The sequence below is a fragment of the Strix uralensis genome, chromosome 2 (genome assembly GCF_047716275.1).
Source record: "Strix uralensis isolate ZFMK-TIS-50842 chromosome 2, bStrUra1, whole genome shotgun sequence".
Classification (NCBI taxonomy): Eukaryota; Metazoa; Chordata; class Aves; order Strigiformes; family Strigidae; genus Strix; species Strix uralensis.
The window spans coordinates 33,579,677-33,597,151 of NC_133973.1; the positions used below are offsets into that span (position 1 = coordinate 33,579,677).

The window sequence follows — 17,475 nt, forward strand, 5'->3', positions numbered from 1 at the left end:
AGAAATAGATTTATAGTGAAGATAAATCAACAAAACCTTTGAGGGTAGATCCCTGAATTCTTGCTTCGGTCCTTGACATATTTAGTACCTGTTGATAGAGGCTAAGACAGCGCACAGTTACTGAGGCGAGGGGCTGGGAAGCAGGACGAGCATCCCTGGCAGGGCGGGATCTTTGGGTCAAGAGATTTGAATCCAAGTGCCCACTGGGACAGGTAAGACACTTGACCTCCCCTCCCTGGTGTGGTCCCTCTTAGGAAGGGAGCCTAACATTGTCTGCCCCATGCAGACTGGCTAGGACCGAGTGAGGTCCATTCAGTCCCTTGTCTGCAGTACATTTAAGCAGATGTAAATCATAATGCCCTGATCGTCCCAGTGGCGTTTTTAGCCCTACATGGCTAACAAGAGCTTGGAGAGCCCGATCTATACCCTGCACCTTGGTTTAAAGCATGAGAAAGGCTACACAGTGTTTAAGCTGCAGTTATTTGGGAGGTAACACGGTGTTTCCTAAATGGTAAGAAACAGCACAATCAACAAATAAACCACCTTAATCTCAAAGCTGAAGCAAGCTGGTGGCAACGGGAGCTAACCCAAGTCACTGCAGATGCTAATGCTGCGGTGCAGATACAGGAGCTGACTTTGGAAAGTCAAGAGGTTTCGAGATTAATGTGGGAAGTCAAGGCAAGAGGTTGCCCAGAGGTCAGGGCTCTGCCCCTCTGGCGTGCCTGCACTGGGGACAGTGCCGAGAGCCAGGGACCTTGCCGCTAATTTGGCCATTGGTTTAGATACATGCTTAAACGGGAAGAAAACAGTTTGTGGGCAGAGAAGAGGGGGCTCGATTCCCTCTGCAGAGGCTGATGGCAAATGCCTACTAAGGTCAGCAGGAGCGTGTTGGTTTCCAATCACTAGAAAGGGGAACACGGACTTCAAGCCTCAATTTTTTAACAGGTTTTCTTTCTTTCTTTCTAGAAACATTAAAAGCTTTTCTCTTAATTAACACTGAAGTTTAGCTGTTTTGTGAAAGTGCTATCTAAGGAAAAAAAACTTACATTATTATGCACTTACATCAAAGGTCCCGATTTTAATTAATTTACTGTAGAAAAATTAACAAATTATGGTCCTAAATACTGGAGCATATTGCTGCTTTTGTTCCTCTCTCTTTCAAGAGATTTTGTTTGGCTTTGAAATCAATGGGACTACTTCAGGAACTAGGTACTTTTCAGCATGGGGAGGGATAATAAAACCTGGTCTTTTGGTTTTAATTTAACTGCCTGGTATAATTTGTCTCCTTGTTGCAACATGCTCTGAGGGTCCTTTAAAAGATATAGCAGGGTGTGTGCTAACAGGTCTGCAGGTGAATTCCTTCCTTACATTCTGGGAAGATGCTGTTTTCCCACTTTAATGATGAGCATTATGCACAGGGCAGGGAAGACGGATCAGTATTAGATATGGAAAGTAAAATATTTTCTCATTTTTGAAAGCAGAGCCCATGGTTTGGCAATCTCTGGACATTTGTAGGCTGTGTGGATGTTACGTCTTTTTCTTTTGGGAAGGCATATACAAGACTTTGATGTCAGCACAAAAGTGCATGTGTTCATGTTGTCTGTCTTTGAAATACGTAACAAATAGTACCTGATATAGTATTTTTACTTTTGGAACTATATGTAGACCACAGCAACCACCCTCTGAAGCTACTCCCCTGGTCAACCTGGGAACTAACACAGCAGTGGCCGGGCTGCTGGACATACCAACGAGCTCTCAGCTAACCCCACATTCTCTTTAGCTGATGCCTCCTGAGCACAGCTCCTCTGCAATGTTGCTTGTTTCAGTCCTGCTTCCCACCGGCTCCCCTGTGGCTGCCTGGTGGGGGTGAGCAGAGGCACTGGCCACTGAGGAATGGGGTGGCCAGGTGTCGCCCGCCACGGCAGCCAGCGGCAAAGGCAATGTCTCCATAAAATGTCAGGGGAGGGCATGGGAAATTAAATAAACTGACTTCTGAAGTAAGAAGCCCATAAGTACAAACTAAGTGATGAGCACTGAGGACTGCCTCAGGGGATGCATGGGGACCACCACCACACAGGCACCCTGGGGGGCAGTTGTCCCCCCCAGCGATAAGGACGGGATATTCACCCAGACTTCGACTGGCAGCTGCTGGCTTGAACGTTCTGTTTCCCACTGGTGTTGGGGACCCTGCTGGCACAGTTGCCCCAGGGTACCCCAAGCCCCAGAGGTGGTCTTCTCCTTTCCTCGGGACCATCAGCAGCTGAGGGCAACAAGTGTGCCAGGACTGGTCAGGTAGAAAAGAGATTTCCTTTTGCCTTATGATTCAGACTCCATGATGACTTACAGTACTAGCTGGAACTGGGAATAAAACCATTTGTCATGTTATTGCTGAACAAACAGTTTGCAAAGAGCTGTCTCAAGGAAGGCACAATATACTAGGGTTGCCGGTGCTGCTGATTAGATTGAAGACTCTGAGAATGATCCTTCATCCCCACACTGGCAGCGGCGTGGAGATTTAGCTCTCAGTATTTGTTTTCCAGTTCCTAAAAGTTTCAGGTTCACATCTGGCTACAATCTATATTACAGAGGCCCAGTTCAGATCTCCACTTCTAATACTTCAGAGGCTGCTCCAGCACTGATGCGAGGCAGAGGCTGCCAGCAATACGTAGGTACACTGGGAAGCGCAGTGCATGTGTGATGTGCCTGGTGGCACGCAGAGACAGCTTTTCAGTCACTCGAGTCCTTAACTGATGGGCAAGCCCAGCCCTGTCCTACCTCTACATTGACTGATTTCATTAGGTCTCATTTTCCTCTTCAAAGCTCTAGGAAGTCTCAAAGCATCCAGCGTGTCGACACGAGTCTCGAATCATCGCAACAATATCGCAGCTAATGAGATCAAAGAAGAACTTGTTATCTCATCCCTCCTGCCAAAAGCTGCCGGCAGCTGGTGGGACGGCTGACTGGGAACATCCAAATTTCGACTGGTACTGGCTGCCTCTCTGACGGACGTACCACGTAAACCAGGAGAGAAGCAGTGCGTGGAAGGGAAAGCAATAATTCCTACCTCTGAGCAGAATTTAAAAATTGAAAGTAGCATCTATTCAGCTCCTCCAAGCTGTTTCAAAGGACTTGCAATGCTCCGGTTGCCATTGTGCGGCTGGTAATTCTGTGTCACAACTAATTACCGCCTAATAGCCGTTGTGGGGACAAAGTCCCCGGTTTAAAAGAGAAGTCTATTTCGTCTCGCATTCAGGCCTAATCTGACCCTGAATAGCAGAGATTACATGAGGTAATACAGCAGTTATTTCTACCTGCTGTAGTTCATAAGCTCCATCTCCAGCTGAGGCAAAAACCCCCTCCCCCTTTACAAAGATTATTTGTCATTAAAATGCTCAGTAGCTTTTTTTTTCCTTTTTTTTTTTTTTTTTTAAATCTGGATGTTGCCTACACTTTCAGAAAGGTTTTTGAAGGAAGATTAGCAGGATTAGGAAAGGTTCACATATGTTCAGCTTCACTATTGGTATTCAAGACATCACAACTCCACCACCACCCAGGAAGCCCAAGAAAACCGAGAACGGAGACAGAGAAGCAGAAAGAAAGAGGCCTCCTGGCCAGAGAAAGTGAAGAGTGCTCCAGCAAGTAAAACAGTTGAGTCAGACCCAGGACCGTGGAGGCTGTCACGCCACAGAAATCCTTGCCTTTCACTCCAGCAAAAATATGGCTCTTACTCAGCACCTCATAACTACGCGTGCCTGCAGTTGCGCTAGCAGGCTGGCCCTGCTCCCCTGTTAATAGCCCACGCAGACACACTGTGAGAGACTTGCAGCCAAAGACAAGCATTTCCACAGGCAGATACAAGTCTTGAAATACTTTAGCTGGCACAAATGTCCAAACAAAACAAGAGGGAAATGTATGCAGTGCACACGAGAGGTGCCTGACCTCAACCGGGTAGCATCAGGTGGGCTGCACAGACCAGGTGTCAAATGGCAGATGGGTGAAATCACCCATGTATATCTAGTAAAAGATGGGGAAAGCAGTGCAGGTGCTGGGGCACAGCTCCTTGTGGTCTTACAGGTCACCCTCAGGTCCTCAGCCCTTTTTCTGGTGCCGTGAGGGACACAGAGCTGACGTAAAAGTGCCTTACTCCATCCTGCCTGACACTTGCCAGGAAGTCATGAAACAAGAGTATGACCATAAGAAGCCACCTGCTCCCTTGGAGACATTTAACTTCAGCAAAGTCGCAGGTCCTTTCATCAGGATGTGTCCCATGCCTGGGACAACACTACATAGTGCCTGGATTTCTTCAGAGTTATGATGGGAGGAAAGAGGCTTGGAAATGGGGGGAAGAAGGCCATTGGGGCAACCAGCATAAACTGTGTCCTTTCTGATAGACCTCAAAATCACATTCCCATAATTTTCATTTTTTGAGAAAAGGGGATTTTTCTAGATTCAAATCTATTGGTATAGGTCAACAGCTGTCCAGTCAAAATACATGGAGATCTTTCTTCAGGTAAATTTTTGTTTGCATTATAAACAGCTGAGCAAGGTTTAAATCCATGCAACCCATGCTCTGAATACAGGGTCCTTTCTAAAGCCTGGAGAACAACTTACATGGTCATTGTGAATTTTCTCCCTTTTAAGGCAACAACTGTTCTCCTTGCTTCAGATTTTACAAAAAACCCCAAGCTTTCTCCTACCCTGCCCCTTCTTTCTCACCAACACTCTCGCATCTCCTCCTTGCCCCCTGAGATGCTCGCTGCATCACTTCACTTCTTTCCTCCACTCCCCATCCCCAGAAATATGCCTTGCCCTCTCTCACTACATGCTCCCAGTCCTTCCCAAGTTTTTCCCTTACAACTTTTTCCCTCTCTGTTGCCTGTAGGTCAGGCTCCTTCCTGAGCCCTCCCAATTTCCTCCCCTGGCCCCCTCTCGCACCTCCGTGCGGGGCGCCCAGCAGCTAACACAAGAGGCAGCCACGAACGGCAGAGCCGCAGCTGCTCTGGGGTTTTGGCAACGAAACCCTTTCAGCTCCTCCGAGAGCCTTACCCTCTGAGGCGGCTTTGGAGGACGTATGGCTCAGGCAAGCACGCCAGGACCTCCTCACATTGTCATTGGATTGAAGGAGGAGGCTTCATGTGGAACTGTTAAAAGAAGCAATGTTATTTAAGGCATTTATATTTTCACTTGTGAATATTTTCTTCAAGTGGTTCCAAAGGAACATGTGCTTTGAATCGCTGTGCCTCAATAAAGTGAGCCCAGGCGCACGTGGGAGCGGGTCAGGGCCGCCGCTCCGGCCAGGCAAGCACAGCTCCCCACCCGACTCAGTGGAGGGAAAAAAAGTGCGAAGAACCAAGGTAATAAATTCAGCATGTTATAGAAAAGATCAAAACTCCTGCCAGCGTGTTACCGAAAGCAAGGAATCTCTCCTCTTTTTTTTTTTTTTTTTTCCTTCCAGTAAATACATAAAACCCCTGCCAACTGAAGAACATCTTTCTATAGCTCAACAGCTTGGGGAGGGACTGTCTATGGAGGACCTTTTAAGCAATTCAAATGGGAAAGGGGGGACAACTGTAGCACAGAAACACCCACATTTGCACAAACAGTATGGCAAGCATCAAAATGGGAGGGCTGATCTCGTAAGCGGAGAGGGGCTCTTCAAGCATGGTACAGGGTGAGAGGGCCACCAACTCATTTAAACATTGTCACATGCAAGTCTGCAAAAATATGTCCACCAAGTTTCAAGGGGGGGAGTTTGGAATGAAATGGTCTCACTGATGCATCGGCTCCTGTGAACATAAATCCCTTCGGGATGGTTTGTATTTTAGGAGGGGAGGGAGGCAGAGATCACAGAAACTTCAGATTCAAAGCATCAAAACATGTACTTTTAGATAACCCTCATCTATCTTTTGCATTTGAGTCAGTATTAAAAATCCTGGGTGATACAGAATTTGCACAGCATTTAAGTTTGAGTAATGCCTTTTTTTTTTTCTTTCTTGGTGCTATACAGACTTTATCTTTTTCAGGCAGATGAATGACAGTTCATGCTTGCAGAGGGTGCTGATTCAGAATTTTATTTGAAAAACCAAGCATATGGTCCCTCCTGTAAAACAGGTCTTTTTTCTGGAAAGGGGAATCAAACTTCGCTTCCAGTATAGATTCGATTAATCTCCCTGGAGGTTCTCACTCCTTCAGGGTCAACAAGGGTTTTGCCATGGTGAGATTTTGTCTCTTCCTGCAAAACTTACTACTACTGCCTGGTTGAACACAGAAAAACAGCACATGCAAAACTCAACACCGTTCATCTGCTTCAACATCTCTCCCACACCTGAGAGGGTTCATCGTAGATGTCCACAAGGGATGCCCCACCATAAGCGAAACGGTGGGAAACCTGATATGAGCACAGTTGGGTTTTGCATTCAGTTTTCCTTCTTATGCTTAAAATGGGAAAAATACAAAAGGAAAAGGGGGGGAAAAAACCCCAAACCGCTGTGAATAACTCCGCTGCTCAAGCTTTTTACATAGGCTCCGGCGGTGGCAGGGGGCCAAGCCCCACAGCCCACCTCCGCACCCGTTCCAGTGGGGAGCGGGGGGGGGGGCGGGGGGGGGAGTGTGGGTGCATATTCATGAGTGGGAGGAGGCCTCGCCTGCACGGTATAAAATGTGTCGGCTGAGTTGCATAAAAAGAACAGCTATTTTCTGTTTCTTCTGCTATTAACAGCATCCCTTCCCTGCAGCAGTGGGTTAATGTACGGAGGGGAGGCAAGCATCCCCTGTCAAGGAAGGCATGGGCTGGGTGTGCGTGCAGCCCCACACCCAGCCTGAGCAGTGGTGCACATTTCCCCAGGACTTCAAGGGATGTGCTGCATTTTTTATGGTCTGAAAAATCAGTGGCAAATTGCCATCTTGCTCCCTCAGCTACACCCTCGAGGCAAGGCTGTGGGAACAGCAGTGGGGTAAATTCCTGGGCTGCCCTAGCACATCACTGCAGGCTTCCCTCCTTTTGCCAAGGGATAGTTGGGAGGAGGTGTCAGAAGGTCTCCTCAGATGGTGTCAGGAGACCTTTGGCTCTACAGTCATCTGGTGGAGCTGGGAACCCCAGCATGAGCGGGTACGGCGAACATCACTGCAAGGATACAGAAAAGCCACATAAAACCAATGCATCACTTTACTGTGTCATGGACGGAAGCAACCTCCCTCCCAGCTAAACATCTCAGGGATGGAGCGTTATAAATACAAACAAATAGCTAGAAAGTGCCTGGGTAGCCCAGCAAAGTTGGGAAGAGTCAATGAGAGACATATGGTTCTAGCACTCCCTAAAAAATATAATTGCTATCTTCAGGTGGCCGCACACCCTCTCCTTCTAATGAGTAAGATATTTAAAGTCCTGAACTGTTTATGTGACATTTCAATAAATAATGCAGAGATTTGACAACATTTCCATATTCCTCCTTTAATGTCTGAATGTCTCTGACTTAATCCCAGTTCCTTGGCATTTATTACTGTTTGTTACACTAACAAGTGAGATTATGAGAATTCTAATGAAGGCTTCCAGTGAAAAACTCTGTGATTAAAATGCCATAATAACAGTTGCATGCATTTATGTGCCTGATTATCATAATCTATTTAGCACAAGTAAACATACAAACAGAAGGAGAAAAGCAAGCCCACTGACACTTCAGCTAAAGGAGAATTGGAAATGAGGGAGAAACAATGTAAATATGTAAATGTCTTTGTGTATTCTTTTTATCTTTTTTTCTCATCCTTGCTTTTTTCCCCCCTGTTTGCTAATGAGACATCTATGGTTCATCACATGTGGTCCCTCTTTGCTTGGCCGAGGTGCAGTTTTTGGGCCATCTGCTGGGGCCACTCTCCTGAACAATGCCACCCAGAAAGCAAGGGAGACGTTTGCCGCAACCTTTGACATCATGGGCGACAAGAGATGGTGTCGTACAGACTCAGGGCTTTGATATGTTCATTCTGAACGCTTAGTTCAGCTGTTACTCCATTAATGCAAGTCCCAGTATGACACGGGAAGGCGACAGCCCCCAAAAACTCTCAACAAATTAAGGAGAAATCTTGCCAAATTTCCAGTATAGACTTTTGCTAGCCAGCCTTTTTTAATATTTTTCTTTTTTTCCCCATCAAAGAACAGATTGGCTTAGAACTTCTCCATTCCAAGCATCAAGGGCCTCCCATAACACTGGCGGTGAAATGCCCACAATCAGCAAGCGGTTCAGCATAAGCCCAGCCATTGTTGCCACCATATGAAACCCATACTGAAGACCACCGACACCTTCGGATGAGGGATCATTTCCATGACGAGAACACAGCAACAAAATCCTTGGGGCTTGGTCAGACAGATACAGTAACCTATTAGAATCGGGATTTTTAAAGCATTTTTCCTTTAAAGCATTTCCCCACAGGGTGGGGACAGGACAAAGGGATAACCTGAGGAAAAATTTTTTTACAGTGAGTGTTTGTATGGGAAGCAAAACATACCCACGTTTTCATGTCCTGCTCGTCACTAAAACTCTGCCAGGACTCTCTCATTTCTAAGGAGCTCTCCGTCAAAATAAAGACATGCAAAGTGGAAAAGAGATGAAGGGTAGTATAAGAGTGCCACATACAGACAAATGGCGAAATGTGGAAAAAAAATAAATATGAAAATGCTGCCCAGGAAACTCAAAATGAGAACTAAAAGTCCATGTTGTATTACATGGGAATTTCCTGCAAAAATGAGAGTAAAATGTTATTTTCTAGACTAAATTCAGCCACAGAAATGGAGACAAGGACACTCCATTTTTTGCAGAGGAGGTACACTCAGTTGTGCCAGGGCTTTCTTTGCCCCTCCATTGATATAACACACATTTCTTTCCCACCCTCAGGCCCTGCTGCTGGGACCAGAGGATGAACGCAGTTCAGACCAGCTCACCAGATTGAGCACATGGGTGATTTTCTAATCCTGTTGGTGTTCAGCTTGGCAGATGCAGAGCAAGACCCCCAGTTTAAGGAGATGCCCAATCTGTCTCCTGTGAGATGGAAAACTGTGTGGGGCTGGGCTAATCACAGGATATATCCGTAATTCCCTCTCCAGCTCTGTTTCCTCACCTCTGTCTATCTAAAAGCCACTCTTAGAAGTTGCATTGATTTGTTTCTCTTGGATGTTCCCACTGCTCCTTCCCCGCTACATCAGCTCATTTTGGGAAGATTTGCGCATGAGGAACAGCATCAAGCCCGGGGAAAGTTAAACACGTCATATTTCACTAGCATTGTACCCTCTCTGTAACTGAGCAATACCTGGACTAAGCAACAGCTGAGGCTGGCAGGTTTTCACCTCCCATCTCTGGGTCCAAGGAGAGGCATGGTGCACAGGGGTCCTCTGCTTCGTGAGGTGGCATTTCTGCAGAGGTCCCACTCCTCTGCAGACTAGAAATGCTTTGCCAGCCACACAAAAAAGGTGCCACACAGTTATTTCTCTACTCAGCACTGAAAAAGAAACCTCAGTGTGAAACCAATCCTGAGAAGAGCTTGAACACTTTACAGTGTGGCGGTCCATGGATGCCTGCCCAGGATGCCCAGGGCAGGAGATGCCAGCGGGTCAGCCAGCACTGCACTTTCTTGGTGTTTCAGCCTCTTTCTCTTCATTTGCCCATAGGAGATGGTATTGTCAATGAGAAGTGAAATTGGTGGTAACACATAGCAGCTGTTAAAATGAAATACTGTTTTATAAACTCTAGGAATTGCTGTTCATTAAGGCAATAAAGTGGTGGTATAGGGTTATCTGTTGCATCCTTAAAGTTTTTCCTCCAGCAATGTATTAAATCAAATCATAACGTTATCTTGTAAAAAATAGAGCATCTTGCATTAAACACAACAAACAATGGTCAGAGAGCTTGTAGGTCTTACACCTGCACTGAAGAGTTAAAAGGAGTCTGCATGAGGTGGTTTTGATAAGGACTTAAGGTCAGAAAAAGTCAGTCCCCATTAATCTCATGGGTGTGAGACTTGTTGTGTTTGAGTAAATGGCCATGCTTGAGAGGAGGGACGACTGAGCCTGAAAGATGTAAGCCAGAGTCTAGCCTGGTTTTTAAATAGCCATCTAATTATTTTGCTATAGATGACAGCAGCCTCATAAGTGACAAAAGTTTATAAATAAAGAGGGTTTTTTCTGCTAGATGAGAATAGGAGATGGCCTATTTCCTGCATATTTTTAATCCTGCAAATATCACAAACATCAGCTCTGGTATTTCTGAGATTTCCCTCTGGGTGACTCCTGTGAAGATTAGAAGCTTTTCCAGCCTCTGACTGAATGGGAAGACATGCTGAGTTTTTGGCAAAGAGCATGTGTTTCCAACATTTCAATCGAACAAGTGTTAACAAAAACAAATCTAGCACTGAAAAAAAGGAGAGCCCCAATGGAATAAAAGCAACTGACCCACTCAGTGAACTTGAGTCCCTTTCTTGGAGATCACAGGTATCAAATGTGTTAGTTGGGCAGGTGGAACAGCATCAAAGCCCACAGGCTGGACCTCACTTGTAAGTGCAGAACAACAGCAAAAAATACATTTGTATCTGATTGAGATACATCCAGAAAGAAGAAAAGAAAAAAAAAAAAAAGGGAAAAAGGGTCAAGCCTGAACCTTCAAGCAGCTATTCGCTGCCCTGAGACTCCGCTCACTCCCCTCACACTAAACAGTGGGCAGAGAGCTTGCAGGGAACCCCCACATCCTCATGTCCTCAGTGTCAGGTGCTGAGATTTACGGTCCTGTGGTGTCTGGAGGGGCAACTGTGACCACAGCGGACTCCCTGAAGACCACACTCTCAACAGAAAAGTTTAAAGACTCTAGAGCTGCAAAGCTCAGTTTCGAGCCCACAGCCCTGCTAACAGATGGGAGGCAGACTGCACTGGGGACCAGGCCTTACAGTTTCTGAGGCATCATTAAAACTGTTTTCAGCTGCCAATCCTCAAGGAGCCGCAGTCACACACAGGCTCTCAGTCCTTTGGATGCCTCAGATTCCTTACAGCCGGGCAGGGGCAGTTTCAGTGCGGCTGTGTGGTATCTGTGAGGAAAGGATCCTGGGCCATAGGCCTTGAGGGAATATAGGCAATAACAATCCCAAACAATAACCTAATTGGCATTCCGAGTGATTTTCAACATGAAAGTAACAGTCTGGTTTTTATTAAGATATCACTTCATCATGTTCCCTGATTGCCTTCATTCATGCCTTAGTTGCCTACAGTTGCGATTTAAAAAAAAAAAAAATACATATTCATAGGTAAGAAAATACGCTCTGCTCCACATTTTAGTGTCAAAAGCAAGTTGGGGTGAAGGGCTCCTCTGGGATCTCTCCAGGGCCGCCTTCCCGGGACACACGGACGAGACGCAGTTTGCAATACCGAGCCTTATTGAATCGAGGGGGGACGTGTGATATTTAATTTGACATCTCACGGCAGACATCACCCCCTCTTCCGCCTTGCACCCCCCTCTCCTTCCGACGAGGACGGCAAAGAAGCACCGCCTCGCTGCCACCGCCCCAGCCGGCCCCCGGCCCGGCCCCGCGCAAACTCCGCACCCCCCTGCGCAAGGAGCCCCGCAGGCGGGACAGGGTTCACGTCCAGACAGACGGACGCTGATCATCAAAGGCATCGCTCGCCTCGTTAGGGACGTAGACCCCAGTTTCTCCTTGGTGGCAGTGTGGGGTTTCGTCCCTGGAAGGGGGAGAGAAAAAAAAAGAAAAGGAAAAAGAGGAAAGGGGGAGAAAAAGGAGAAAAAAAAAAGGGGGGGGGGGGGAGAAAGGAGAACTATAAAAAAAAGAAAAAAAGAAAGGAAAAGGAAACGGAAAAAAGGAAAAGGAAAATAAAAAAAGGAAATGGAAAAGAAGAAAAAGAAAAGGGAAAAAGGGAAAAGGGGAAAAGGGGAAAAGGGGAAGGAAAAGGGAAAGGGAAAGGAAAAGGAAAAGGAAAAGGAAAAGGAAAAGGAAAAGGAAAAGGAAAAGGAAAAGGAAAAGGAAAAGGAAAAGGAAAAGGAAAAGGAAAAGGGAAAGGAAAAGGGAAAGGAAAAGGAAAAGGAAAAGGAAAAGGAAAAGGAAAAGGAAAAGGAAAAGGAAAAGGAAAAGGAAAAGGAAAAGGAAAAGGAAAAGGAAAAGGAAAAGGAAAAGGAAAAGGAAAAGGAAGGAAACGAAAAACTCCTCTGCCCACTTCACCCTCGCCGGGACCCCCAGGGTGCTGCCAGAACTGCCTCCCCAGGGCGCAGCCCGGCCCCGGAGCCCCGGCAGCCCCCGCCGCGCCCCCGCCTGCTGCTCATCCCCGCTCCCCCGGGGCAGAGGCCGGTGGCTGTCCACCGCTTTTCCACCGCCACCCGTCCCGGCAGGTAACCCCCCCCCTCCGCTCCAGCCCCCGGCCGCCCCCCCACGAGTCTCCGCCCGGGCTCCCGGCCCCTCGGGGGCTCCTGCCCGCCCCACCCGGCCCAGCGGGACCCGCCGGGGCTGCGCAGCGGGCGGCGGGGCTGGCACGGCCGCCGGGACTCGGGGGGCCCGTCCCGACCCGTCGCCGGGCTGATGAAGTGGCCGGTGAAACCTGGCGCCCGGGGCTGAGCCGCTGCACGGCGGCGGTGCCGCAAACCCGACGGGGCGGGCGGGACCCGACCCCCTTCCCCCCCCATCAGTTTGGGGTGCGGAGGGGCGGCGGGTCCGAGCCTTTCAGAAGGAAAGGTCGCAGCCTTTTAAGAAGGAAAATTACCGAGCCCTGAGAGACGGAAGGGTGACGAGCGATGCCGGCGTTTTCCTCGGTTTCGCCCCAGCACCGCGGACCCGGGGGCGGCCGTCCCCTCCCCGCCGCCCCGCCTGGCCCGGCCGCGGCCCGTTCGCTCCCGGGGACGCCTCGGCGGCCCGGGGAAAGGCGCCGGGGCTTAATTAGTTGTGCTCGTTGTTGCCCTGTTTTATGCGGCTCCAACAATGCGCCGTATAGAGCCATCAGTCAAAAGGCAGAGGCAGGCTTCCCGCTGCCGCCTCACCGCTCCCCGACCATGAAATAAATGCAAAGTTTGCACAGACGTGTGTCCCCCCCTCCCCATCCCGCTGCTCACCTCCAGGGCTCAGCCCCAGCTCCCCCCGCCTTACCCCTCCCGCTCCGCCATCCCTGGGGCGGCGGGGGGTGGGGGGTACGTCCCCCCCGCCTCCCCCGGCCGGGCTCCGCAGCCCCGCAAGCAGGTGCGGCAACTGAGGGCCGGGGCGGCCCCTTCGCCCGCCGACCCCCCGGCCGGGGGGAGCCGGGGGCACGTCCCGGGTGGCCGGGCCGGGGGCCGCCAGGGCGGCAGCGGGACACACGCCGGGCGGCGGGCGGCGGCGGGCCCGGCTGTCGCTGGGACAGATTTTCCTAATTGACCTGTTACGGATCATCCCCGCAACCGTTGGGAAACACATTTCCACGCTTCACTTCTTAACGTTTTAAATACATATTTAACGGATGGTTGAGGCTTGCCGGGCCAGCTGGGAAACACACGGGTGTAAAAATAATACAACAAAGGCAAAGGGGCCCGGGGCGGGGGGGGACAGGGACGGCGGCGGGGGAATTTACCCCGGTGGGAGGAAGCCCCGACCCTGTTGCACGGAGCTGCCGGGGCGAGGGGGATCGTCGGGAGCCGGGCGAGGTGCGGACGGAGGCGGGAGGCATTCCCGAAGGTCACTTTTGGGTTTACGTCCCTTTTTCTTTCTCTCCCCTCTCCTGCTGGAGGGTCGTTTGGGGGTCGGTTTTGGTGGCTGCTCCGGCTTCTTCCCCCTGTCGCCGCGGGGCGGGAGCCGGGAGTCCCCGCTGGGGCCGGCGCTGCTCGGCGACCTCCGCGGGGAAATCCGCTCGTGGGGAACGGGGTGGCCAAAATCACTTTTTCCTCCCCCTCCGCCTCCCTTCGCAGCACTTAACGGGGGGGACAACGACCGGGCTGAGAGGGAGCACCCGCCGGGGAAAGCGTGCCGCCCGCCCGGTGCGTGTGGCGGGGCCCGGGGCTGAGCGCTTCCCGTGGGGGCGGGCCGGGCCGGGCCGGGGCACGGGGAAACACCGACGTGCTGGCGGGAGCCGGGCAGCGCGGCCTCCCCGAGGGCGTTGCGGCGGCGGGGCCAGGGGCTGTTTGGTCCCGTCCCCATCCCCATCCCCATCCCTATCCCCGTCCCCGTCCCGCCCCCCCAACAGCTGTTCCCGGCGCTGTCATTGTTGCATTTTATTATGGATTTGACAAAAGTCCCTCCCCCCCACCGCGCCCCCCCGCCGGGCTCCCCGCGCCGCGGCCGGCCGTCGCCCCCCCCGTCCGCCCGCCCCATCGAGCCGGACCGGCCCCGGTGACATCAGCCGCCCCCCCCGGCCGCCCCCCCCCCGCCGCCGCCGCCGCCGATTGGCGCAGCCCCCCTCCCGCCCGGTGACATCGTTCCTCCCCGGCGCGGCTATAAAGCCGCCGCCGCCGCCGCCGCAAGGTGCGCGCTGCTGCCGTGCTCGCCCGTCACGGCGCGCCGCTCCCCACGGCCGCCCCGCGCACGGTAAGTGCCCCCCGCGCCCGAGCACCCCGAAGTGGCGCCCCCCGAGGCCCCGGCCCGGCGGAGAGGCGCGGAGGGAGGGACGGGACAGGACGGGACGGGACGGGACGGGACGGGAGGCGCCCCCCCGAGGGCGCCCCACGGGCGGCGGCAGGGGAGGGCGGGCAGCGCGGCCTGCCCCGCCGGGGCCGTCGTTCCCCGGCCCCGCGGAGCGGCGGCGGAGCGGGCTCGCCGACGTGGCGGGCGGGCGGGCGGGCGCCAAGTTTCCGCGGGCGCTGACCCGGGGCCGCCTGCGGGCTCTCTCTCCTCCCCGCAGGCAGCCCGGTGCGCGCCGCCGTCCCGCCCGCCGGGCCATGGACTCGGACGCCAGCCTGGTCTCCAGCCGCCCGTCCTCCCCGGAGCCCGATGACCTCTTCCTCACGGCCAGGAATAAAGGCAGCGGCGGGGGCTTCACGGGCGGCACCGTGTCCAGCTCCACGCAGAGCGACTCCCCGCCGGAGCTGAGCGCCGAGCTGCGCAGCGCCATGAGCGCTGCGGGGGTGGTGGTGGTGGACAAGCTGGGCTTCAAGTCCTCCTCGTCGTCCTCCTCGTCGTCGTCCTCCTCCTCCTCCAAGAAGGACAAGAAGCAGATGACGGAGCCGGAGCTGCAGCAGCTGCGCCTGAAGATCAACAGCCGGGAGCGCAAGCGGATGCACGACCTGAACATCGCCATGGACGGGCTGCGGGAGGTGATGCCCTACGCCCACGGCCCGTCGGTGCGCAAGCTCTCCAAGATCGCCACGCTCCTCCTGGCGCGCAACTACATCCTCATGCTCACCAACTCCCTGGAGGAGATGAAGCGCCTGGTCAGCGAGATCTACGGCGGGCACCACGCCGGCTTCCACCCCGCCGCCTGCCCCGGCGGCATGGGCGCCCACTCCGCCCCGCTGCCCGGCCACCCGGGCCACCCCGCCTCGCACCCCGTCCACCACCCCATCCTGCCCCCCGCCGCCGTCTCCAGCGCCTCCCTGCCCGGCTCCGGCCTCTCGGCCGTCAGCTCCATTCGGCCCCCCCACGGGCTCCTCAAGTCGCCCTCGGCTGCCGCCGCTGCCGCCGCCGCCCCGCTGGGCAGCGGCTTCCAGCACTGGGGGGGCATGCCCTGCCCCTGCAGCATGTGCCAGGTGTCGGCCCCCCCGCACCACCACGTCTCCGGCATGGGCACCGCCAGCCTCCCCAGATTAGCCACCGACACCAAATGAGCCCCTCGGCGGGGCCGCCTCTCCGCGCCCCGCGCCGCCCCGGCACCTCCAGGACCTACAAACGCGCCCCCCCGGCGGCAGCGGGTCCGTGTCCCGTGTCCGTGTCCGTGAGTGTGTGTGTGTGTATGTGTGTGTGTGCGCGCGTGTTGTGTGTGTGCGCGCCCGTCCCCCCCTGCCCCGCTCCCGGGGCCGTCGGAAGGGCGGCGGGAGGGGATGGAGCCCGGCCCGGCTCTGCCCGCTCCCCAGACAGCGGGGAAAACCATCCCGCCACGAGTGAACGCCCGCGCGTCTTCTTTATCGTTAATTTTACGCTGTTGGCGATAACTTCGCTGGGAGGGGAAAATAGTCCTGGGCTCGTCGCGAATGGAGGAACCAAAAGTGCAGAGGCGTTTTCGCTCGTTCGCTCGTTTGTTCGTTTGTTTGTCTGCTCCCCCCTCTCTCCCGGTTTCGTTTCCACACGCAGAGCCTTTGGAGACGTTTCTGGGTCACACCCCGCCCCGGCAAACCCATTCCCGGAGCCCCCGGCCGCCGCTCCGGGGACTCCCGGCTCTGCCGGGGAGCAGCGGGACTCCGGCTGGAAGTGTAGCCGGGAAAGTCGGTTTATTCCCCCGCTCCCCCGCCCGCCGTTTTTTTCAGTTTTCCTTCTGGTTCGGGATTTGTAAATATACCGTTCAACGATAACGATGCAAGTCCGCTCTGCCTGAGCTTTCCGTCCGTGCACTTGTACTGTGTAAGCCTCATGAGTGAATAAGGGGTCGGTTTGCCTTGATTTCGTTGGTTTGGGTTCTTGGGGTTTGTTGGGTTTTGGGGGTTTTTTTAAGCGTATAACACTTTTTTTTTTTTTTTTTCGTTCCTGCCACCTTTAACAAAGTTTGAACCCTTTAATGCTCTTTCTGTGTAGGAACTTTCACACTGTCCGTGTTGCAATACTGAGAACTTGGGCTTGTTTCTGAAATAACAACTTTTCTTATCGCTGCCCCTTGCAGAGATTTTATCATCTGTTTATTTTTGTAAAAAAAAAAAAAAAAAAAAAAGAAAAAAGAAAAAAAGAAAAAAGTTGCTAAATAATATTTATTACTTGTTTGGTTGCAAAAAAAAAAAAAAAAAAAAAGTGATCCACTGTTGAGATTTTAAATAAAAAAAAAAAAAAAAGCATTTTAAAAAAATGGCCTTTTCCTCTTCCTTGCTGTTCCGAGGCGAGCGGGAGGCGGAGGCAGGTGCCGGTAGTGGCGGCGGGACAGCGGGCGCCGCGGGGTGACCGGCCGCATAGCCGGGAAGCGGTGGGAACATTTTAGGCACATCCTTGCCTTTTCCCTAAGTTTTTCGTTAGTTTGCTTCGCCGGCTGATCGAAACCGTTTTGGTTTATTTTTTTCCTCATTTGTTCCCCGCAGAATAAGAGAGGCGAGGAAAGAAACGACTGTCACTGGGTTCGTAATGTGAAAATTTTTGTCTACCGAATCCAGCGCTTGGCAGGAGCTAAATATTAATTCGGGGAAAGGAAACATTAAACTTGGCGCTCACTGTAATCGCTTCTGCACACTTGACCTTCAACCAAAAGCCAACCTAACGAAAATCCACGGAAAGGAAAATTATATGGGGACAGCCTTTTTTTTTTTTTTTCTCTCCCGAAGTTGCTCGTATCTCTCGCCCGTGCGTATTTCAGCAGTTGTGTACTCGGGTGCTTGGGCAGGCAATCTTTCACCCTCTGACAGA

At 52.3% G+C, this 17,475-nt stretch overlaps 1 protein-coding gene across 1 annotated transcript; it reads left to right on the top strand.

Annotated features, from left to right (window-relative positions):
• Positions 1–14,483: 14,483 nt before the first annotated feature.
• OLIG2 (oligodendrocyte transcription factor 2) lies at positions 14,484–16,927 on the top strand. The gene is made up of 2 exons (XM_074858217.1): positions 14,484–14,526; positions 14,840–16,927. Exon 2 carries the CDS (start codon positions 14,877–14,879, stop codon positions 15,759–15,761), a length of 885 nt encoding a protein of 294 aa, XP_074714318.1. The 5' UTR covers positions 14,484–14,526; positions 14,840–14,876; the 3' UTR covers positions 15,762–16,927.
• Positions 16,928–17,475: the final 548 nt, after the last annotated feature.